The sequence below is a fragment of the Abramis brama genome (assembly GCF_963993115.1).
Source record: "Abramis brama genome assembly, chromosome: 10".
NCBI classification, from domain to species: Eukaryota; Metazoa; Chordata; class Actinopteri; order Cypriniformes; family Leuciscidae; genus Abramis; species Abramis brama.
Genome location: NC_139972.1, coordinates 41,088,667 through 41,113,493, shown reverse-complemented (window position 1 = coordinate 41,113,493; position 24,827 = coordinate 41,088,667). Strand labels below are relative to the sequence as shown.

The following is a 24,827-nucleotide window of genomic DNA, read 5'->3' as shown; positions in this document are numbered from 1 at the left end:
ACAAAAGTGGAGAGCACTCAGCAATCAACGATAAGAGGTATATATACATTCAGTAGTCTCACCTCAATTCATTGACAGTTTAGCATCATCCCTCCACCACCCCTTCTCCACACTTCTAGTCCTAACCATTTACATACGGGGGGAGTACTCTGGGTTCCGAGCTTGGAGCCCTCCCCCCTGACCTCTATTCTTTAGCAAGAGTGAACCCCTACTTCATCAATTAAGAAAACAGGCCTATTGTGCCGTGCAAAGGCAAAAGACTGTAACTTCGTTTTTGGTTGAAAATGAGTTATTTATATTTTTGGCATGTGGCTTTATCCTCCTTTATCATGTGGATGAGTATCTTGAATCAATTCCTTTGTTTTTTAGAGAAAATAATGAGTTGTCTTAACAGAAACTTCCAAAAGCCCATGAGAAACCAAGGCAGAACACCGTAACACCAGTTACCGCTCTTTGGCTTTGTTTTGGAACGCTCAAATTGAGTTACGGTACTCTGCCTTTGTTTAGCCGCGCATCAATATGAAGTTACTGTGCCGGTGTTCTATCAAATAATGCTACCTACCAGATTGTACGGTTATCTGCCTTTGTTTTACTGTCCATTAAGATTAAAATTACGGTGTAGCCTGTGTACTTTGTATAGCTGCCATCAGTCCCTCTAACTTCTGATGTCCTCAGAGCTTTGTCCTAAACAAATGCGGTCAGAACATTTAGTATGGTCTGAAACCGCTCCATCGACAAACGTGCGACATCGATCGCGAAGGATTATGCAGAGTTGACAGAAAAATGTTACACATGCCGTAGGAGATGAATACAACAAATAAGTGCCAAAACTTTACGGTCGAGCCAACGCTGGACTAATATATCTATGGAGGTGTTTTGTCATGTCAAATGTATTAATAATGCCATCAGAATGCAACCAAAGCACAAGATAGCAATAAGTAGATGGCTATAAATAATTGTAAATCATACAAAATAAATGCCATGATCACTAGATTTTATACATGTGTTACTATAATGATTTTGTTAATGGTGATCAGCAACCAAATATTGATAATGTGGAAGTTACTGCCTTTTGCCTTGGCATGACTTCTCGCTTTTTGCTGACAATACAAAGGCAGAGTACAGTAACTTTAAAATAGTGGTCAAAAGTCAAGTTTGAGCTCAAGATTGTTTTATGTATATAATTTTAATTTAATTTAATTTAATTAAAAAAAATGTTTTGATCTGTGCCTGGATCCAATTCCAATTCCAATTCCTTGGACTTCATGGCTTGGTTTATGCTCTGACATGCACTGTTAAATGTGGGACCTTAGGCTATATAGACAAGTGTGTGCCTTTCCAAATCATGTCCATTCAACTGAATTTACCACAGGTGGACTCCAATCAAGTTGTAGAAACATCTCAAGGATGATCAGTGGAAACAGGAGGCACCTGAGCTCCATTTTGAGTGTCATGGCAAAGGCTGTGAATACTTATGTACATGTGATTTTTTTTATTTCTTTTTTTTTTTTTTTATAAAATTTGCAAAGATTTCAAACAAACTTCTGTCACGTTATCAGTATGGGGTATTGTTTGTAGAAAATAATGAATTTAATCCATTTTGAAATAAGGCTGTAACATAACAAAATGTGGAAAAAGTGAAGCGCAGTGAATACTCTCCGCATGCACTGTAGATTTAAAATGTCAAACAATCTATGTCTCCAAAAATAAGAAAAGGAAAGCATCGCACTGATGAGTCTGACATGGATGAAGTCCCTCCAGAATAGAGAGCAGCAATCCAGGATACTTATGAGTGCATAATTCCTGCCCCTTGGAGAGACCCCAGAGAGCCGGCAGAAAAAGAAAGAAAAACTGAAGATGATGTCTCAGCAAACTGATGCAAATCTAAAGGAGGTCAAACATCTAATGAAGTTGATCGGCTGCGTCCAAAATCACATACTCTCTTGAGTAGACACTTATTTTGAATAAGTTATTACTTTGCAATCGCTAAAAACGTATGTGCTATATAAAATGAATGTGTGTAGTATGAATGTAATCTGGGTGTACTACATTCCCCCATGTTGTCATTATCATGTAACTTACAGCATCAGTTACATCACTTCACTACCATTCACAAATCCTCTTCTGTGGCCTCATGGGATAGTAAAGTGTTCATCGTATGCACACTTCAGAATCTCACTGGAAGTAGTAAGTCATCCGGGTACTTTTTGCCTACTCTTTTATGAGTATGCATATATCTTTGGTAATTAGGAATACATTGTAATAGTGCTAATCCTTTCCTGGCTACTGTGGGCAAGACCTGTTCTTCCTTTCTCATCTCCATTACTGTCTTTAAACCTATTCAGACGGGACTAGTGTAACATGGAGAGGTGGGGTAGAGTAATTATTACCAGAGCTTCTCAGTGATTTAGTCCCGTCTGAATGTGCATCTCAGTGATCATTACGGACAATATCAGTAAAGATTACGGCGACTTTTACCTTCAGTACAAATACTAATCCCGTGCAAATAGACCCGCTGTAAATATGTACGTAAATATTCCGTCATTTCCTGTTTAAAGTAGTTTCCCGCGGTTTTTCAAGTATGGAGACGCTTGATGAAGCATCAGTTGCGTTCTAGACGCTGGGACGAGTCTGTGGTAAAACTCAAGTGTTTTCCACACACCACTCAGATCAAAAAGAAGATCAAAAGTACTTGTTAGAGGCACAAAACATCTTTAAGCATTAGGTTGGTGCCTATTACCAACAGAATCCAATCTGATGTTCATTAATACATCATTCGACCGGACCTTACTGTTTTATATAGGTTATATGTGTTTGCGCACATGACGACATGGGTGACAGCGGTGCTTAAATCGAGTTATCCCTCCCACTTCTGCTGGTTTTACTGAGATATCTTATCCTGTGCGAATTGCCCATTATTATTACAGACGTCCTGTGGTAAAATTACATTATTCCATCTACCCTTGTAAAGTTAATCCCATCCGAATGGGGCTTTTCTTTCTTTTTCTCTCAGTCTCATCTTGCCCTGTATCTCTTTCTTTCTCAAAGCTAATTCACTTTCGTCTGTCAGTATAGAAATTAAACACAGGGTCAACTGATATTTGTATGTTTATGAATTATTTTTTCAGTGAATTTACTGATGGTTACCAGGAACTCTTGGAAACTAAGTTTATTAAATTCGTTCACATTATGTGCATTCATTATTAATTGCAAGCCAAATATGCATTAGAGTATGGTGGCTCATATTTTTATATCCAGGGCGCTTTCAATAGGCTTCTCAGTGGGTGCGTTACTGAAACCCTAACAATAATGCAGGGCCTGAATCCCACAAATATTTATTCAATATAACATGTTGGTTGAAAAGAAGTGTGTTCTCACATATTTCTGAACTTTGAAAACTCAGTAAAGGCTTAATAAACAATAATTCAACACACAAACAGCATCTGCACAACATGCTAGGTAAATGCAACAATGTGAGAAAACAACGATTAGACGATTAAAATCAAAAGTTCTACATAACGCCATATCTACAAGATGTAGATGTATCTTAACTAGAATGTAGTTTTGTTGTGCCACACACTCCTAATTCAACACTTTTGACCAGAAAGACAGCAGCAGCAGAAAATTGTCTAATTCTTTGAGAGGGTGAAGTGGAATGCATAAAACAGCCTTCATCATCATCATCACCTAAAAGCACATCTGTTCCCTTTCGAAACGCTCACTCGTATTGCGTCTTTGCTAGACGCTATGGGGAAAAACTCCCTTTTCTCCAATTTATTGAAGCCTTTTATTCAATAACGCAGTGCTACTGCACAGCCATAACAGTGCAGAGATGCACGCACGCTTATTGGCTGGGCAGTGGTTACTGCACGAACCTATGGTGAAGTGGTGTGTCTGCACGAGCCAATCAGGGTGCGTCATTCATTCATTTCATTTTTATTTATTTATAGAGCACATTTAAAAACGGCCACTGGCCGACCAAAGTGCTGTACATAAAGAAAATAGAGCTAATAGAAATTAGTAACACGAGTAATACTAAACACAGTTTAAAATCATTATAAGCTAAAAGCAATAGAAAAAAAATACGTTTTGAGACATGACTTGAAATCAGACAGAGAGGAAGTCGATCTAATATACAGTGGGAGCTTGTTCCATAGTGTGGGGACAGCCACTTCAAAAGCTCAGTTACCCCTTGATTTTAGCCGGGTTCTAGGTATCTGAAGGAGAAGTTTCATTTCAGATCGAAGACTTCTAGTGGGAGAATAATAATGGAGTCAGACAGATAAGAAGGTGCTAAATCATTTAAAGATTTATACACCAGTAATACAATTTTGTGTTCAACTTATATTCAAATTTATCGATAGCCATTGAAGGGATCTCAAAAGAGATGATGCATGATGCATGATCAAATTTCTTCTTTCCCTTCAGGAATCTCGCTGCAGCATTTTGAACAACCTGTAAGCGTGCCGTTTGGGACTTTAATACACCAAAATAAAGGGAGTTGCAATAGTCCAAGCGCGAGGTAATAAGAGCATGGATCGCAATGTCCATCGAGCGCTTGGGAAGATAAGATTTGATTTTCGCTAAAGAGCGAAGATAGAAAAAGCTGGATCCAATGACAGCACTAATTTGCTTAACGAATTTGAGGAAACTATCTAACATCACACCCAAATTCCGTCCTTGGGGAGAGATAGATAGATCTAGAGATCCAAGGTCAAGATCATGTCTTGGCCTGGTTTCTGAGGGGTCAAAAACAATAACTTCTGTTTTGTCTGAGATTCTTGGCAAGCCAAGCTTTTACCTCCTCACGACATGCTGTCAAACTGTCTAAAGCACTCTTATTTTTCCCAGACAAAGGCATATAAATCTGCATGTCATCAGCATAACAGTGAAATGAGACATTGTGTTTCCTAAAAATAGAACCAAGAGGAAGAAGATAGAGAGAGAATAGGACAGGAGCCAATACAGAACCCTGAGGCACACCGCAGGATAAATTTCAGAGTGATGAGGAGAAACATCCCATTTTTACAGAGAATCGTCTATTAGTCAAAAAATGAGTCATGAAATGAGTTTGACCTGTGGTCAAAAAAAGATTTGAACCAGCTTAAAACCTCTCCCCCTAGACCAACGCAAGACTCCAGCCGAGAGACGAGAATCGTATGGTTGACAGTATCAAAAGCAGAAGACAAATCTAACATTACCAAAATGATGGAATCTACCGAATCTTTAGCCATGTAAATATCATTGAGAACTCTTATAAGAGCAGTTTCTGTGCTGTGCAGAGATTTAAACCCCGACTGAAACTTCTCAAAAATATGATTGTCATTTAAGAAGGTCTGAAGCTGTAAAAAATAAAAGAAAATTCCAATACCTTGGAAATAAACGGCACAATGGATATAGGACGAAAGTTTGATAAAATAAAGGCATCAAGCAAGGATTTATTCAATAACGACACCAACCCAGGGCCGACAGTATCAAATAATTGTCTCAGATAACAAGGATATACAGTGTCATATGTACAAAAGGAAGGTTTAAGTTTAAACATTACTTCCTTTACAGAAGGCAGAGAGACAGGATTGAAAGAGGTCCAGAGTGTCACGAACCACACACGGGAAACAGGGAGATCCAATAGCAGTAAGTATTTATTAAAGGAAAATCCAAAATCAGTAGTCAAATCCAGGCATGGGTCAAATTCCAATATAGCAATCCAAAAACAAAAGACAAGAGCAGACTAGAAACAGACACTGAAGTGGCGTGATAAATACACTAGGACTCCGTGACAAACACTGAAACAACCAGGGTATATATACACACAGAACTAACAATGAAACAGGGAACAGCTGAGTGCAATGAACAGTGATTGGTACAGACAAGGATTGTGGGGAATGCAGTTCATAATGTGACAGACACTGTGGGGAAGGAGGACATCTAGTGGTAACCAGGGAACACAAACCAGACACTGTGGCTGCGTCCGAAACCGCATACTTCCCTACTATTTAGTATGGGAAAAAGAGTAGGCGAGCGAAAAAGTATGTACGAATCCAAAAGAGTAGGTGAGAATTACCTGGGTGACGTACTAATTATCGCGAGATTCGGACTTAAGTGCGTCCGAATATGCCTACTTTCCTACTATATAGTAGGCGAAAACAGTACGTGAAGGAAGCAGTACGTTCGAAACATCAGTATTCATAAAAGAGTAGGCGAGAAGTTCCCGGATGGCTTACTGCTTCAGGCCAGATTTTCGAGTGCTCGACCGATGGATACTCTTCTATCCCAGGAGGCCACGCGAGAGGATACGTCATTATCAAACATCGCAGAGATCAGCGACGCGGGTGCTTTCAAATGTGAGTAAACACGGGTCCTTGTGTTAAAATTGCATGTGTTGAACTACTGTAGAGTAAACTGTTGAAGTGTTGGAGGTGTAAAGACATTACACAGTATAGTATAGTTGTGATTCTGCTGTAAAAACACGTTTTATTATGTATAACGTTAGCTAACAGGGGAGCTCCAGTAAGGACACGTAAGTTACGTCTCTAAAGTGGATTTACATAAACCATATACATCCTAAAGACGCTTATTTTAAATGTACATTTACATCTGACAGGAAAATCTTCAATAAGAGCACATCACAACACGAAATACCGTAGACATCTGAGTGATGAATGTGTGCTATTATGTAGAACAAATCTATAAAGTAACTAAACATAAGTTATCTATTTTATTTGTCCATTAGTACTGTTGATAAATTGAGGAACATTTATGTTGGATAAAAAGTTAAAACAAGCTTGTGAATCTTGTCTGGATGTTACAGGGACAGATGAACAGATGTGTGTTTATCCGGTGGAGAGTGGCTCATGAAGCTGAATACTGCCATCAAAGGCTTTGAGTGAGTATATTACAGAAATGAATAACTACAACTATTTAAATCTTAAGTTGTAGTTTATTATAATTATTATTAATTATTGTAATTTCAAACAGAGCTATTACAGCACTTTTCTGATTCTTGATTTCTGTGCATTAGCTGCACAGCTTTTGTGGTGGAGCAGGACCTGCAAGGGAAGATGATGGCGGCGTTTGTGAAAAAAAAGCGGTTTTGTCTTCTAAATAATACTGAAATCAAATGACATTGTGCGGTTAAAATGACTGCTTTTGTGTTATGTTTGTGCATTTTGTAGGATCTGAAATGTCAGTAGGCTGGTGTGAGTGCTGAGGATGAAGAGCCCAGAGCTGAATCCTGGAGATGGTGCCATGGATGAGTCCCTCCATCACTCCACCTGCCCTTACGAGTCCCTCCGTCACTCCACCTGCCCTTACGAGACCCTCCATCACTCCACCTGCCCTTACGAGTCCCTCCATCACTCCACCTGCCCTTACGAGACCCTCCATCACTCCACCTGCCCTTACGAGACCCTCCATCACTCCACCTGCCCTTACGAGTCCCTCCATCACTCCACCTGCCCTTACGAGACCCTCCATCACTCCACCTGCCCTTACGAGACCCTCCATCACTCCACCTGCCCTTACGAGACCCTCCATCACTCCACCTGCCCTTACGAGACCCTCCATCACTCCACCAGCCCTTACGAGACCCTCCATCACTCCACCTGCCCTTACGAGACCCTCCATCACTCCACCAGCCCTTACGAGACCCTCCATCACTCCACCTGCCCTTATTGCCTCAGATTGTGAAGCACAACACATCACGCAACAACCGTAGCGCCTTCAGCCTACATACATGATTGTAGTTTGAATAAAGCTTTGTTTCATGTGTTGACTTGTATATGCATTTGTTTATTGTGTGATGGTGACTTTCATTCATTCTTTTACTAATTTATTAATATTTCTCATTGTTGTCAGTAAATACAATATAATTATTTAATTAATGCTTTATTTAATTGTTTGAATGCAAATGTAGATATGTTCACTATATACACATGTAGAGTGTATTCAATCCTGCATAGCTATGTCATATGACATACATTACATTTTGTTTGTTTTATTGAATTGAATATTTTCAGTAAAAAGTAATATAATTAAGTATTGGTCAGCATTTATCGTTGTTATTATTGTATGTTTTGGGGTGGGATAGCAATGCAATTCATTCTGGGGTAATATTAATTTTTAATATTAATGATACTTACATTTTTTGAGTATAAAATCAACAGTTTTCTCATGTTATGAGGTATATATATATATATATCATGGGTTTGCATACATAATATGAGATTTTTTACACAGGAAAAAAGAACCTAGTACAAGGTTGAATATCTTAATATATTTTTTCTTAAATAATTCATTATAATACATTTAAAAAATGCATTTATTTTATTTTATTATTATTTATAGGCCTAGGCCTGAGGGATGAAAGGAGAGTTAAATTGAACAAGAAAAAGAGGAAAACATAAAGCAGTTAGCCACTTTTGCTTGTGGATAAAAATGTTTGGATATAAAATAAAGAAATTAACAACATTCAAGAGTTGACAATTTTGGGATTTCGTAATAAAAAGAAATAATATCGTTAAGGATAAAACGGTGGGTCACATTAGTAGGGTTAAATATAAGAACTTTAATCAACCCTAAATGTATTCACAAAATAAATGGGCAGCAGTTTCTTCAAAAAGACCACAAAATGAGCAAGTTTAATCAATATCAAGATATTTACTGATAGATGAATTAAACGTGTCGTTCAAATCTTTTAAGTTGTTGCGCGTGTGATAACGCGTCGTAGGTCACATGATAACGTCAACATGGCAGCTCATCAGATGTCCGGTTCGCATTCATACTCAACGAGATTTGGCTATAAAGTACCTACTCTTTAAGCGCTCGTTAAGTAAGTACTCATTGAAATTAAGTACCTACTCATTGAGTATGCGGTTTCGGACGCAGCCTGTGACACAGAGGGTGGGTGGACTCATCTCTGTCTGTATTTTCTGATCGGGGACTTGAAATTGGGCTATCAAATTAGAAACTTTATTGCCAAAGTAACTAGCAAAATCCTCAGAGTGCCAAAGACGGGCAGCAAAGAGAGTTTTTAGGGGGATTTAAAACGGAGTTAATGACAGAAAAAAGTGCTTTAGGTGTGTGGTGATGTTTCTCAATCAATTTAGTAAAATAGGAAGCCTTAGCTTTCTTAACAGCATTCTGATATAACAATAGGCAGTCCCTTAAGATACCGTACGAAACCTGTAATTTGTCTTTTTTCCACTTTCTTTCTGCTTTCCTGCACTGTCTCAAGGAGCGTATACTATGATCGTCCCATGGCTCCGATTTGGATGTAGATTTAGACAAGTCAGGCTTCTACAGCCGCTACTTCCTCGTTCCTTAAAAAAAAGGATGGCGGCCTCAGGCCCATCCTAGATCTCAGACATCTGAATCGCCCTAACCCTAACCCTCATGAGACAGCCGTTCAAAATGCTACCTTTGAAATAAATCCTCTCGCAAGTACGCCCAGGGGATTGTTTTTTCTCAGTGGACCTGAAAGATGCATACTTTCATATCCAAATAGCCCCCCATCACACAGATCTGTGCTCCTCAGCCATTTGAAATGCCAAGGACTCAGAATCAACATAACCAAGAGCTTGGTGTCACCCAGCCAGAGGATCTCTTTCCTGGGGGCGGTGCTCGACTCAGCCCAAATGCGGGCATGGCTGACTGTCCAGCGGTTTGAGACTTCGTTCAGAGCAGGGGCCTTCTCCCCTCTCAGAACTTTCCACTGGCTGAAACCCCAGGTCCCAACTCACGCCTGGCGATCAGGTCGCCTTCACGTCAAGGTAAACCACGGCTGCATCAGAGCCATGGCCCCTTGGAAGGACCCCAGCCGTTACCGGTCTGGAGTAAGCATGGGATTGGTCTTGAGGAGGAAGGTGGTCACCCCAGACGCCTCCAACACGGGTTGGGGAGCTCTGTGCGAGGGCAGACCGACTCCCGGAAAAATGGCTGCATATAAACTGCCTTGAAATGATTGCGTTTTTTCTGGCCCTCAAACCTTCCTGCCAGACCTAATAGGACACCACGTCTTAGTCCGGTCAGACAACATGGCGATAGAATCCTATATAAACCACCAGGGTGGACAGGCTAGCCAGACGTCTCCTCTTTTGGGCACAACGCAACCTATGACGCGCATGCCGGACAGACTGAACCAGGGAGCAGAGATTCTGTCCCGAAACATTGTGTCCCCAGGGAATGGGCCCTCCATTCCCAAACGGTTCAAATAATTAGGAGTATTTTCGGCAGGGTAGAGGTCGGCCATCTTTGCCTCCGAAGACAACTCTCACTGCCGAAAATTATTTTCGAAGAGCAGGGATGCAGTGGCCCACGAATGGCCCACTATTCCCCTTTACACTTTTTCCTCAGTCGAGCTGCTCCCTCAGGTCATCAAAAGGATCAGAGAGGACAGTCGCACAGCCTTGGTTCCCTGAGTTGATTCAGCTGTTAGCAACAGCGCCTTTCCCAGGCGAACAGGACAATCTAGCATCCCCAGCTCGAGTTGTGGGCCCTGCATGTGTGGCCCATCATCAGAAAATTGCGGACCTCCCAGCGAGAGTCCTAAACACTATATTTGAGGCTAGAGCCCCATCCACAAGATGCCTCTACGCCTTTAAGTGTTCTGTTTTCTCCAAATGGTGCTCAGCACGGAACCAAGACCCAAATAAATGCATACTCTGACCGCCCCACTACCGCTCAATCACGAGCACAGTTTATGCCATTTGGTTACTCAATATTGAATGGGGAATACACGTTTTAAACAGTTTTCTGTAAATGATTTGCCATTCTAAACTAACGCGCTGCTTCCTTGTAGCTTAAACACACATAAAATCAGTGCCTCGCACACCACACAAAACACAGAATCATTAAGGAGCGCAGAACTTATTGTCAAGGCTGTCCTGCAAATTATCAACAAAATCGTTTAGAAACTTAAAGTTATAGGATAAGTATTTCTGCATTGCTACATACAATAGCTTCACTATAGGTAAAGAGATGGTGCACAGACTTCACAGATTTATCTCTCACTAATGCATTCAAATAAATGTAATTTTACTCTTCCACTTTATCTGTATCTGATTTAAAACTAACAGAAATGTAACGTTACTGAAATGTTAAAGTAATGTAACGACCCATAGACAGATAACTGATGGAAATAAACTGTTATGTTGAGGGTTCCTATGCAGTTTGGAGAAGTTTTGAATTTGATTTGAGAAATGTTAAGGTCTGGATATGTATGGAAAAATAAAATAAAAATAAAAAAAAATAAAAAATGTCTAAAAATAAATTGATCATTCAAGCAGTTTGTTTTCATGGCAAAAGTTTAGTGATACTTTAGTGATTGTCGAACACAATTGAATAAATTCAAGGTGCACATTTTAATTATGCAAAGCTCTTTGTCCTTTACCATAAACTTTGTTTTTGTCTTTGTCATTTACCACTCTTTTGAACTTCCCTAAATGAATTTGTGTGCCACTCAAACCAGCAACAGATAAAGGAACAAACACTAATCTAAATCAGACTGTACTTTGCTGTATGGTGATCATTCAACGTCAAACCATGATTACAGTATCAAACCAATGTATCAGAGGTAAATATATGCAGGTAAGGAAGTGTTTTAGGTTTCATCTTATCATGTAAGCGCATGTTATCACTTCAAGAAAACCAATGAAAAAACAAAAACAGAGAAAATACGAATATTTACAAAATGCGTAATAATCGATCTCTCAGTCCCATACGGTTTCCGCTGAGCTCGGGATTCCAATCGCCCAGGATAAAATCATGGGTCCAGCCATGTCCATAGGCCTCATTGCCCAAGGAAAAATCAACAGGATAGTTCTGGTCGCGTCCACCCTCCAAGACAGTCCAAGTCTTAAGAGTGAACTGCTATCTTTGCTCGGCCGCTTAAACTTTGTGATGTGCATAATTCTGCAAGGCCGCCTTTTCATCTCTCCTCTCTCTTGCATTTTCAATTCAAGCGTTAGAACACCAAATCTCCACAACTAGTTTGTGCTGCAACGAGCTTAGTTTTATGGATAACCTTCCTTAAACAAAAAAAGTGGAACAGTCTTTCCTTTTTCTATAATAACTTGGTTTCTCTCCCCATCGGTGATCAACTGTTTACCGACGCAGCCCCCTCCATCAGATTCGGGGGATTTAACCAAGGCTGCTGGTTCGTGTTTTAAGTGGGCGCCCCAGCTTTTAGACTTCCCGCAGTCCTCAACGTCCTCAGTGCTGTTGAGCTTTTTCCTCATATCTTCCTATATGGGAAAGAATGGTCCACCAACATCATAGTAGTTCACTGTGAGAACGAAAGCAACCGCAACCGTTCATTGCATTAATAAAGGCCGTTCGCACTCCGCCACAATGATGCCTCTCCTAAGATGGCTTTTTTGGATTTTAGCATGTGATCAATAATGATAACTCCCAAAGTTACATGTTTCTGGTTACAAAAACACCTCAAATCCATTTTGATACAATCCAGCATCCCAGCAGATCACTTTTCCAGCCATTTATTCAAAATACAGAGCAAGGAGCCCTCTCTTCGGACAGCACGCTAAATACGCATACTCTTTACTCTGTCTGATTATTTGTAAGTGTGAACTCATGAAATTATATTTTATTAACAAAGTTAGAGAGGAACACGTTCAAATGATCTCTCCATGAGAGGAGGCCTATATACGTAGCCGACTCACCAATGTTCCTCAACATGTTCCTCAACATGTTCCTCAACATCCCTCCACTACCCTGACTCCTCACTCTTGGCTGTTTTCCTATCCCAGCCTGGGATACGGGGGAAGTACTCTGGGTTTGGGCCAAAATACCCAGTTCAGAGCCCTCTCCTCGGACAACATGCCAAATACACATACTCTTTACTCTGGCTGGTTATTTGTAAGTGTAAACTCGTGAACACCACCTAGTGTCCAAGCTGTACGCTTGTATTTGTTTATTTCTGTGAACATCTTCTTAAAACAACAATATAAATACGATTCAGCAAATAACTGCATTAAGAGAAGAAAAAATAAAAGTAAATAAATTGATGCATGCCGTAGAATCACAATAGCAAAAAATGTGAATGCACACAGTATAACTGCAGCAAACCGGAAGTGAAAATTAAAAGTTAAAGTGTTTTAGTAGAGAAATGGAGTTGTTAGTAGAGCAAAACCACAAACTACATGCCCTTATGTACCTTCCATTTATGATTAAACTAATCCTTCAAGTGTGTAAATTAATAATTATATCTTGTGCATGTAGTTTCCTTCTCACTAATTCTGTTTTGGAGTTGTGATCCTCATTCTGGGCCTCTGTCTGATCTGTTACAGAAGACTTGACTTTATCTTACGTAAATGAGCTTCAAGTTACTATAGCTTATCAGACGTAAGTACTTAATGGACACTGACAACGGCACCAATCCCACATTAAAAATAAGGAATGACTAATGCACATGCAATCTATACCCACTCCTTCCTGCATGTTCCTCTCAGAGAAGTCTGATGGTAGTCCAGATAGTCCTGCAAGCAGGGCTTGACCATAAGCACTGGCCAATGGTCCAGAGACAGTGTGAAAGATGCTTGGGACAGAAATGTTGTCACTTGGGTCATCACAAAAGTTAATAATTTGAGCAGGTTCTGAAGTCTTGCCAATTTAAACATTCAAGTGACTTTCATCCATTCAAGCACAAGACGACGCGTTAGAGAACTCAATGCGTTACTCAGGCAATGTGTGACAATTCAGCTGTGCTGTTTAGATTATTAGACACCATGAATATTGGTGGCCGCAACCAAAAAGTGAAATGTTCTAATTAAAGTAGTACTAAACAGCAGGGGCATGTGCCACTTACCGATCTGTATTTCATATAATTGTATTATAAAGAGACACTGACCATTCTGAAATGCATTATGAGAACTGGCTGCAACCATGCAGAAGTGTGCTGGACTTTGCACTGGCTCTTCACAATGCAGAGTAATGTAGGTCTGTAGATGCTATATTAAACTGGATTTCTATTATAATGTGGCTACAGCAAGTTAAAAACATTAACAAAACATTCAGGCAACTCCAGAAAGAATGCATGTTTAAAAATGGTTTTATCATTTCTTTTTACATAATTCCACCAAATGATTATTCAAATGTTAAAGCCATTGATGAGAACCACTTACCACATATTATCTGTAGTTTATTTGAGTCAATATCAGATTGCTTTGTTTTTGCAGGTGTGTTACCGTCTACTTCACTAATACATAAATGAACTGTCTACCATCTGTGAATCTGCCTCAACTGTTGTATTTTTTGGCTTATCTCGTGCAGTCCAGTGTTACACGTACTCAAACTGACACGGGCGCGCGCATCAGACACCGTAAAGAGGGAAACCATTAATGTTCAGCCCAAAAATATTCATTTTGATGAAATATCTGTTGTTGGACGTTAAATTTAGGTTTACAAGTCAACATGTTAACTGTAAAGGGATAACAGCGTGCATTTGAATATAAATGTAAGCCGTTTATATTCTTTCGCTCTGTGATGGTTAAACTTTGCAATTAATCAGCGAACCATGGGGCCTGGTCTGTACGGATCATGGATCAACTAAGATCCGTTGCACCCCTAATAGATATACATTCACTTTTTTTGTTTTCATAGCCTACAATTTGTTCTGTACGAAACTTGGTACCGAACAACAAGACATTTTTTGATACTCAGTGGTATCGAGGCAATTCGGTCGGTGCCTAAAAAGTATCAAACTCGATACCCAGCCCTAGTTATAAATGCATAATTTCAGTTAATTTAATAAACATTCAAATTTAGTTCATTTTCTCTTATTAAATATGCAATAATTGATATGCTCATAGATAATGATTGTTGTTACATGTGGCAAAAAGATCATATAATTGGTGGTTGGTGCCCAGATTACAAATAATCCAGAGTCCCAGAAACCCTAGCGGTGCCACTGCGGACAACTTTATCCCTGTTTTGGGGAAGGATTTGACTCAGAGCTAAAAACACAAATAAAAGGAAATACAAACATGATGGAGTTTGTGAGATGGGCATTTAAGTTGAAAGACCCTAAAATGGGTTTGTTATTAATAATCTATGTCTAACCCGATGGAAAAGATGCATTTAAATGTATCTGTGTTATATTTTAGCTGCAACAACATTGTGAACTTTTTTTAAAACTTTGTTTTAAACTATGACCAGCACAATAGCAAAAAGAAAAAAAGAAAAAGTTTAAGTAGGTGAAGTGGGACGCAGCAAAAGTTCGTTCCTGAATGAATCAGCCTTTGAAGGAACGGGTTGAATAGATTAATGACTCACTCACTAAGAAAGTGATTTGCCGTCACCTTTCATATATATATTTTTGTATTATTTCAAATTTCAATATTCAAAATATAAATTTTAAAACATTAATCTCATAGCGTTATTTATGCAATTGTAATTGCAGTGTAAATACATCTAAATGCTTCAGATACAACTTCTGAATTTGGCATGATGCATACATCTAATAAGGTTAGAAAAAAAAAATTGCCCCTTATTAAAGGTAAAAATAAACCTGGAAATCAGTTTAATGTGGCAAATACTGCCCATTAATGAAAAAGTTAATTTCTGTCACTGCTGTGAACTGACCAGCGCACAGAATATGAACATCTTTGGGAGTGAGTTGACCAGACAGGCCTAAAGCAGCACAACAGCACCCTCAGAAGAAGAGCAGTATCACAGCGTCTCACACACTACAGGCGCTCACTTATATCATCCTGCTGTCCTCAACCTGTACTTCACTGATCCAAGAATATGTCATACAGCAGACACACCACAGGGATTATCGACCAGATAACAAGTGTTCATTTATGCAAAGTGTCATAATGATAACAGTGGGCTGTTGTGTTGGACCTGACATGAACTACAGAAGTAAAGCCAGTGTGTCAATACAGGAGACACAACCAGAATCACAACAGGACAGAATCTCTATCTATCCTCTGTTTGTTCAGTGATAGTGAGGAAAGACTGGTTAATGATTAATGTGCTCTACTCAGATCAATCCATACAGATGAAGCTTCATTTATCATGTAAAGATCCAGCCAGTCATATCTGCTCAGTGTACTTTATAATGTTAAATCAGTTTTCAGCTCTGATGGCGTGCTTCACAGGTTTGTACTACACGTATTCATTATTCTAACATTAACATTAAGTCTCAAAGAACGTGGTAAATAAACATCTCAGCTCTTTTCACGTGCAGACAAACTCAGGAATAACGTTTTCTGAACTTCATCAGTCTTTCAGCTCAACGCCATACATGTCAGTGTGAAAGTACATAATAAAACAAATATATGTTCATATAGTGCTCATTCTCATGTTTACCAGCTTCAAACACAACGCCTTAATTACAACTATTACATGACAAACATTAAACATCACTATCGATCTAAAAGATTCTGAGAATTGATCAATATGAAATCTTCAAAAAAGCACGCTGTCGACAGAAGGAGCAACGCGTGTCTGTCCATCATAGCATCAATATAAAGTTCAGTCTGACTGAATAAACTCATATACTCACATGTCTGAGCTCTTGCGTGCGGTCCCTCATGTTTCATTCAGTCTGAAGCGTTTAACGCTCGCTGAGAAGAGCGTCATTTTTAAGTGAGGCGAGGCGCGCCCCCTTAACAGCGCGCGACGCGTCACTCCACATACTAGAAGTATCAACAATCTATTGTTTTATTGTCGAATAACAAATACATAAAGAACATTATACATAAAATGAACAACAACAATAGAAAAATTCTACATGATTAACACACACACACACACACAACTTACAAAAATTGAGAAGTTGAATAAGAATTTTAAAAAGACGTGAAAGAAAAATACAACTGAAGGAAGGCATTAGGATGGTGTAAATGGCAAAACGACACGACAGGAAAACTACAACTGTATTCATGCAATAACATACAGACATTGATACACTTAGCAAAAGCATCTAAATTCATGGATTTTATTTAAATGTTTCTTCATAACATTTAAGAGAATCTTTTTTTTTATTTTTTATTCTTTATAAAATAAAGAGATTTAAGAAGTCAATTTTAAAGTGGCGGTGGGATGGTATACCATTTTGCAAACTTATGAAGAATTTGCCATATAAACGACAAAAAGAAAAATGAGCAATATACTCCAGGGATTTATTTTTAATATCATTATGATAAAAAAAAAGTATTTTAAACTAAAAGAGTGTGTAACATTTACAGAATCAAATACATGACTTGAACTCAAAAACACAAAACTGTTTGGATATGAGGCAACCGAAAAACAGATTTGCAAATGTCTCCTCTGCTTGTTTAAGTGTCCAAATATTTAGAAATATTAGAATTGACACGGTATATTTTATGTAAAATTTTGAAATGTATTCCCTTTGACTTGTTTGAAATACAATATTTTCCAAGACCGTTTCTAGTATACCAAGGACCTCCAATAGAACTTTCCTTTTGGAGAAATTTTCCCTTTCCCTTTAAATTGAAACATGTGGTCAGGACTCATCTGCGTCACTTTTTAATGCTCCCCTTTATCGTCATTTAACATGCATGGTTCTCCATTTCTGTCAGTTGTTTGCCTTATGCGTCAGATAAGTGACGCCGAGGAGTCCTGACCAAGCGTCAGTATGTAACTGTCAGGAAGTTCACTGAAGGCAAGCTGTGCTGAACCCATGTGCAGTTGAATCCCAAACTTGACCAGATACAAAATAAACAAAGACTCGGCTTGACATTACTTATAACATGAAATAAACATGAACATAACAAACTTGAACATAAACCCGGACTTAACTCGACTTATAACGTGGACTCACCAACAGTGGTAACAGGGAACAAAGCTAGACAGGGAACAACTGAAACATGAGGGCCATATATACAGGACTAATGACTTAAAGGTACAATATGTAGTTTTTCGTAGCTAGGGGGCGCTAACCTCTTCAACAAATGAGCGGAATCATGGAACTAGCCGATGGATCTAATAATGTTTATGGGAAATACTGTTTATGTTTTTAGCATGACTAATAAGAGACAGATATCAGCGCCACACGTGAGTCTCGCGGATATAAAGGAATAAGGACATTTCATTCTACCGAACTAACTTACCCACTAGTGCTGATTAATACTCACACAGGTCAGTTTATTTGACAAATTAAACTTGTGAGGGAACGCAGCGCTTTTTAACTTGGTCTACACTATCACACTAAACTGCATTTGAGTGTGTTAAAGTTATAATGTTATTCTATATGTTAGTTCGTGTTGGCTGTTATGAGACTAGCAGTGAGCGAGATCAACATTAGAATACTGATCATATTTCATCATGTTGAGCTATATAACATTGATTAGTTTTATGCTGTCTAATAAAGCACATAGTAACATGATTAAGAGAGAGCCCGGATGACGTCACTCACCTTTGAATGATAAGACCACTGTGTGTGTAAAAGCGGGGCTCTCAGATTCGCAGAGCACACACCGCATGTGTGTTCACATGTTGAATTAAATCTCTCACCACAAGCTATCGTGTTACCACTCCTGTTTTTAGACAATTGTTCTGGGATTATCATTAAGTTTTCAAAGAAAAAGAAAACTTAAATGCAAACTGTCTCCACGCTTGTGCTGGACCAAGAGCTCGGGACATCCACGACACACACCGCCAGGCCAGAGTGAGATTTTGGGCAAATGCAGGTGTGTTAGATGACACACTCCTCCATCCATGCATTTTACTGACTCTTACGTTATTTTGCGAATCATGTAGGGAAAGTTGTTTTGTATTACGATGGATAACTACAAAAATAAACCCCCTAGATGGCTGTGGTTACAGTGGTGGACTGGCCATCTGGAGCACAGGCGTTTTCCCAGTGGGCATCTGAGCAATGTGCGCCGGCCAGTTGCTGAGTAAATATATGAAGAACGAATGATAGTAGGCATTTACGTATTCAGTCACCCCGGACGAATGCCTGCTCAGCCAACATGACTCAAAATTATTCATCTTTATTTAATAATTAGTGGCGGCTGAGGAGATTTCCCCCTTCCATGTGTAAAGCGTTTTGAGTACCCAGAAAAGCACTATATAAATGTAACAAATGAAATTATTATTAAGACAGTGACTTGTTGATTAAGACCGTTTTAAAGATGATTCGAATATTAACCTGTAATACTAACCATCAGAAGTCGAATCATGGTTTATAGTCAAACTGGTAACCATTTCACCCCTAACCCTCAAACTAGAGGGTTTCCCAGGTTGGGAAACGCTGACTTAGAAGACTTAGGACTGGACGAAACCAATGGAGACTGTAGACCAGCAAATATTTTCTCATCTAGCTACTAATATAATTCCTCAGCAAACCATCAACCCAGCAACCCAGCGCTGGGAGTGTGTGAGGAGGTCCAATCCATTCAGATGAACTCCGCTGAAATGCCCTCGACGACAGACGCTGATGCCGGCTCACACACCAGGACAGGCTCCACAGTGAGCATGGCCTCTGCCAATCGTTCTGGCTTTGTGTTCATGCCGGGCTTGTGCTCAGAGTCAGCGTTGGGCCCTGGCTTTTGATCCGCTGCAGGGTTTTAGTTTGAATAAATTGAATGTGTCTGGCCTTTTTTCACTTACAGACGTACAGGACATGTTTTAGTGCCACTGCAACAGAATTAAAGGGATGCACATCAGGGGTATAGTTGATGTTTTATGTGTGTTTGATGATATATGTCAAGTCATCTTCATTTATATAGCGCTTTTAACAATGTAGATTGTTCCAAAGCAGCTTTACATTGATAATAGGAAATTAAAGTAAAGTGTTTTGGCTTTATAGCAGCTCTAGAATACAGTTATTTGTGTATTTTATCATTATCTTTCTGCCAACAGAGAATGATAGGAAAAGTAGTTTAGTCACACAAGCTTGGTGCTGTCATGGTGTGGTCCAACAAGGTGAGTACCTAAATATAAGAGTTTAATTTTAATAAAAGAAAACTAAACAACTAAAGGGCTAAATGAGGAACCCAACAAGACACAGGTAAACATAATCAGTAACGAGGGAAATCAAATCAGAAACTATGACAGCCAAATAAACAAAGACAAACAAAGGAAAAGCAAAGGAACTCTATACAAAGGATCAAGTATCACCACATTAACTAGTATTTTCTTAAGAAAGCTTTACTGCTGTTTTTCATCTCCTACACAAAATGTGTACCAACTCAATTAAAAATCAAAACCACTTTCTTAAGTTTGCGTTTTCAGGCCCCCAAAACACTGTTGACGTGTAAATGAACGGCCAAAACACATAAAAAGTTTTCTGTTTTTATTTGCAGAGAGAAGGATGGAGGGAAGGTGGTCTGGTCTGGTGTCAGTGTTTGATTTTTGCCATGTTTCTCTTCTTCTGCCCTCAGAGAGATTTATCAGACCACTGCCAGCTGTGATTACACACACTGTCCTCTACACACACATGTGCAGTACTTTAGTAAACTGTTGTACAACACATGCAATAGTTTAATCACTTATGATATTCTTTGAAGTACATTTACAACATTTAAAGTCCCTCTGTAGTCAATAATTTCATCCCTTAAATCTCATCTCTGATCACCAAAATTACATATTTAAACGTTTTTTTCCTTGAAAAAAAATTCTTAATGCCTTAAAATATCTTGAATGTAACTCGACACCCTTGCCTCATTTAGTATACGTGATTCTATGAATATGCAAATGAGCCCCGCCTCCACTCACTCACAGCAGTTCAGAGATCCACTGGTTGACGATCACACGTTGATCTGATTGGTTACAAGGTAAAAACACCACATAGACATATAAACAACATTAAAAGCTGGATTTTCACCACAGGGGGACTTTAAAGTAACATATAAGTCCCTCATCTGAATACACAGTAATATATTTCAAGGAGATAGAGACCATTAGCATGGAGATAATCCACCAGTAAAAGAAGAACCAAGACACAACATGTGTCCTAACTGACTTACTGTATAGAGTAGACGGTTCACTGTGTGCCATTATGTAACCAGGGGCAGCTCTGGGACCTTTTTAGGGTTTCATCCCTGTCTGTCGTCTCAGCCCCTCTAAAACTATAATCGCCAGTGCTGCTTCCTCATGACGGTTCAGCATTTATTCTGAGTCTTGTCAGTTTAAACATTTTAAAAGTACGGAAGCCCCTAAGAGGCCATGCATAATTATTATTTTGGTTTTCTTTCTTGTTACTTTGTTTTAAAAAGTGTGTGACAGGAGTGTGTGTGGGGGATATCTACTATATAAGATAAGTACAATAATTCATGCTCAATTTCAAGAGTTTCATGTTCAAGCGTTTAATTAAATATAGAAGTCATGTTTAATGTGATAGTTTCTTCCTTAAAATCTACTATAATACAATATATATATATATATATATATATATATATATATATATATATATATTACGGCTGTCAAAATATTAATCGCGATTAATCGCATCCAAAATAAAAGTTTGTGTTTAAATAATAAATGTGTGTACTGTGTATAATTATTTTGTATATATAAATACACACACATGCATGTATATATTTAAGAAATATTTGCATACATATACTGTATATATTTATATTATATATAAAAAAAAATTTTTTTATATATAAACACATTTTTCTTAAATATATACATGCATGTGTGCGTATTTCTAGATACAAATTTAATTATACACAGTACACTCACATATATTATTTAAACACAAACTTTTATTTTGGATGCGATTAATCGCGATTAATCTTTTGACAGCCCTAATATATATAAATATATATAATTAGTCCTGAGATTCTCACGCCAGTGAAAGAACTTTGGTTAAGGGTGTCAGAGGTTCTGGGTTCTAATTTGCCCTCGTGTTTTTTTTCTCATTAAAACCAAAGATGTTCATCAGTGATTGCATATCAAGAGCAGGGACACGTTTGTGTGCATTTTGTTTTGTGATTTCAGTGATTAGAGTCTCTGCAACAGTGTTAAGCACACACTCCAGACAGACTCCTGTTTAACAAACGAACAAAATGAACACTCAGCTAGTCAACTGGAGATGTTTCAGTTGTATTAAGTACATCTGTGCCACGAGATGTTTCAATAAGTGGTGGGGACAATATCTTGTTAAAATGTCCCACCCACAAATAACACATGATGATCACAAGGAAATATTGAGCCTTGAGAATGTTACTGGTGTGTGTATCATGGTGTATGTGCACGCTGACGTCTTTGAAATTGGCATCATAAATTTACCAAGTCCCAAGATGGACTTTATTTGAGAGAGAGAGGGGTGTCCCAGAGGAGAACCTGACCAAAATGGAGGAAGACGAGAAATGTGAGTTGCTAGATGAACACGAGGTTTACTGTTCCGCTTTTATGGTGAAATGGTCTCACCAAAGATGCATGTTTCACAGCACTTGTTTTAAAAACTTTTATAAGTAATAAAAGTGGACAAATACACAACGCAACCGGTAGGCTAATGTCTGATTTGCGAATCAATTAGCCCCAAATTGATCCTGCTTCAAACGCTCCACCATCATCCCCATCCCAAAGAAACCCAAAATCACAGGACTCAATGACTTCAGACCAGCTCCCTTATTTCTGTGGTTAAGTCATTGAGTGACTGGTGCTGGCCCTCCTGAGGGACATCACTGGACCCCTGCAGTGTCTTATCGAGATAACAGGTGTGTGTGTGTGTGATGCAGTCAACATGGGACTGTCCTCATCCTCATACAATATCATCTTCACATGGGGCAACATCTTACAAACGAGGCCCACATCAAATCTTAATCAATCCCAAATCTCTTTCATTCTCTCAGTGACAGTGTTTTGATGGTGAACTGTGAGCTGTTGATCAATATTTGCTGGAGATAACGCACAGCTCCAGGTTCATGCTGAATGTGCACCACAATGGTTTCCATGCACATTTATTAAGGAATCAACAATTGAGAAGATGAAATCTTGTTTATTAAAGCTTCTGTAAATGCAGACATAATCCAGATAGTGATCTTATAAGACCATGAGTCCGTGAATTATCTCCGCATGGCTCTTCTCTTGTTTTGCGATATATTTCCTCAAAGCACATAGTTCTGGTTCTGGTTTCCTCTGATTGGTCAGTGTGACTGGATCCGGTGTCGACGCTTGCATGAAGCCGTTGAGGGTCAGAAGTGAGGTCTCCTGTGACGCCCGGTGTATTTAGTGTCGGCTCTTACATCCCTGAGAGAAGAACAACACAACACTCACCACAGCTGAACATCAATGAGCACTTTCATTAAAAAAGAAAAGTGCCTTTTATCATAAAGTCCCTAAAAATGTGAAAAAATTTAAAAAATGCCTCTAAAGTGTCTAAAAATGTAAGTGCCTTTATTTTCTGAAAGGATTCGCAGTTAGTAGTGCAACGGGTCACAAAATTCAATTTTGCTTTTAATTTATTACTTAAAGCTCACTTGGAAGTTCTTTTGATACCGAATCAAAAACTACTAGCCTAACTGATAAAGTTCAAAAATTATTAAAGACAAGTGAAAAGTCAGTAATAAAATAAGAACAAATACACAAATTACAAGCAGAGATTAAACTAAATAAGGTCTAACAGTAATATTCCGGTACAGAAATTAATAATTACGCCTAAATGTAAAATAACACTATTTGTTTAGTGTAGAAATTAAATAGTTTCATCTTTGTTAAAGCTGTATTTGTTGTTTTATTAACATTAATGACACAGGCAACCGTGGGAATATTAGGCTGCTGTCACTTTAAGACCGAATAAACTGACAAACATCTGATTTCTTTCTCAACTGTTCACTCATGACAGAACCGAGAGAACTCTTGCAGAGACGGATATTTAGACATAATTTTTGTGTATGTGTCCGTTTAAGGGCAAGGAAATGGGAAAGAGGAATCAATTCGGTGTTCGAGCGCTAGCTCTCTCAGTGTGCACCTCGAGTGTGTGTGGCTGTGCGCACAGATAACACACGAGTCACGATTTTTGCCTCTTCTTCCGCGTTTAAAATTGTTTGAATGTGTAAATTGACAAGACAAAACACGTTAAATGACAAACTTTCACTCTGTGACAGTTAGATTTCTGCAGATAAGAGCCGATATATTCAGTACGGCGGTGACACGTGTTTAAAATAGCAATAGCTGAAACATACTTCCCCTGCCGGCGCCGCCTTTCCTTCTTCTCCACGACCCAGTCTTTACTCTTCTTCACAGACTTTCCTTTCATATTTTTGAAGCGGGACCTTTCATGAGAAAGAGCAGATGGTGAGGAACATACATGACATTTCAGGAATACAAGTGTGCTGCGGTTCTCACACGCTTAAAGACTGAAAACTTAACCCTGATAGTCATGAAGTTATAACCTGTTAATAACGGCACTGAACAGAGAACACGTGAAACATCAGCACTTCTCATGTTGGCAGTCAGTGGTGTGACACTGGCTCATGTCTGTCAGATCAGAGCACTGGAGGACTGGAGGAATCTCTTCACATCATAGACTGCAAAAAATATGGCCGTAGTGTCCGTGACGTCACCCGTAGTGTTTCTGGAGAGCATTTTTGCATGGCCAGGCCCTTAATTATGCAGAAAGCTTAAACGTACACTATGTATTTTTTTCTCCACTAGGGGTCGCTAACCTCTTACAATAACAAAGGCGTAGATTGATGACGCAACATTTGCTATGAATTATGGATCTTGTCGTCAACGTCAAGCCGACCGATCTAATAATGTTTATGGATGACTGAATACATCGATGCTTTTATCATGACTGTGATATGAAGCAGTTCGGGATTGCTAAGAGACAGCTATCAGCTCCACACGCGACGCGAGTCCCGCGGATATAAAAGGAATATGGA

The 24,827-nt window shown here is 38.9% G+C and overlaps 2 protein-coding genes and 1 long non-coding RNA gene across 8 annotated transcripts in view; 1 reads left to right on the top strand and 2 right to left on the bottom strand.

Annotated features, from left to right (window-relative positions):
• stx1a (syntaxin 1A (brain)) overlaps window positions 1-16,612 on the bottom strand; it is a 79,428-nt gene extending 62,816 nt beyond the window's left edge. For all 6 annotated transcript variants that reach the window (XR_014607989.1, XM_084126804.1, XM_084126806.1 and 3 more), the window contains exon 1: window positions 16,526-16,612. Coding sequence is in view for 5 of the 6 variants with exons in the window: in XM_084126804.1 (XP_083982930.1) it covers window positions 16,526-16,555 (30 nt within the window). In the remaining variant the exon portion in view is untranslated. The remainder of the gene's footprint in view (window positions 1-16,525) is intronic.
• LOC311091542 lies at window positions 6,224-7,315 on the top strand. Its single transcript, XR_014608115.1, has 3 exons — window positions 6,224-6,344; window positions 6,812-6,886; window positions 7,176-7,315. It is a non-coding gene; the product is annotated as an uncharacterized lncRNA (long non-coding RNA).
• A 6,312-nt stretch (window positions 16,613-22,924) lies between the features above and the next one.
• Window positions 22,925-24,827, bottom strand: part of bud23 (BUD23 rRNA methyltransferase and ribosome maturation factor) — an 11,038-nt gene continuing 9,135 nt past the window's right edge. The window contains exons 11-12 of the mRNA XM_084125575.1: window positions 24,126-24,215; window positions 22,925-23,190 (exon numbers count right to left, since the gene is read on the bottom strand). Of these exons, the coding sequence (XP_083981701.1) occupies window positions 23,136-23,190; window positions 24,126-24,215 (145 nt within the window). The 3' untranslated portion in view covers window positions 22,925-23,135. The remainder of the gene's footprint in view (window positions 23,191-24,125; window positions 24,216-24,827) is intronic.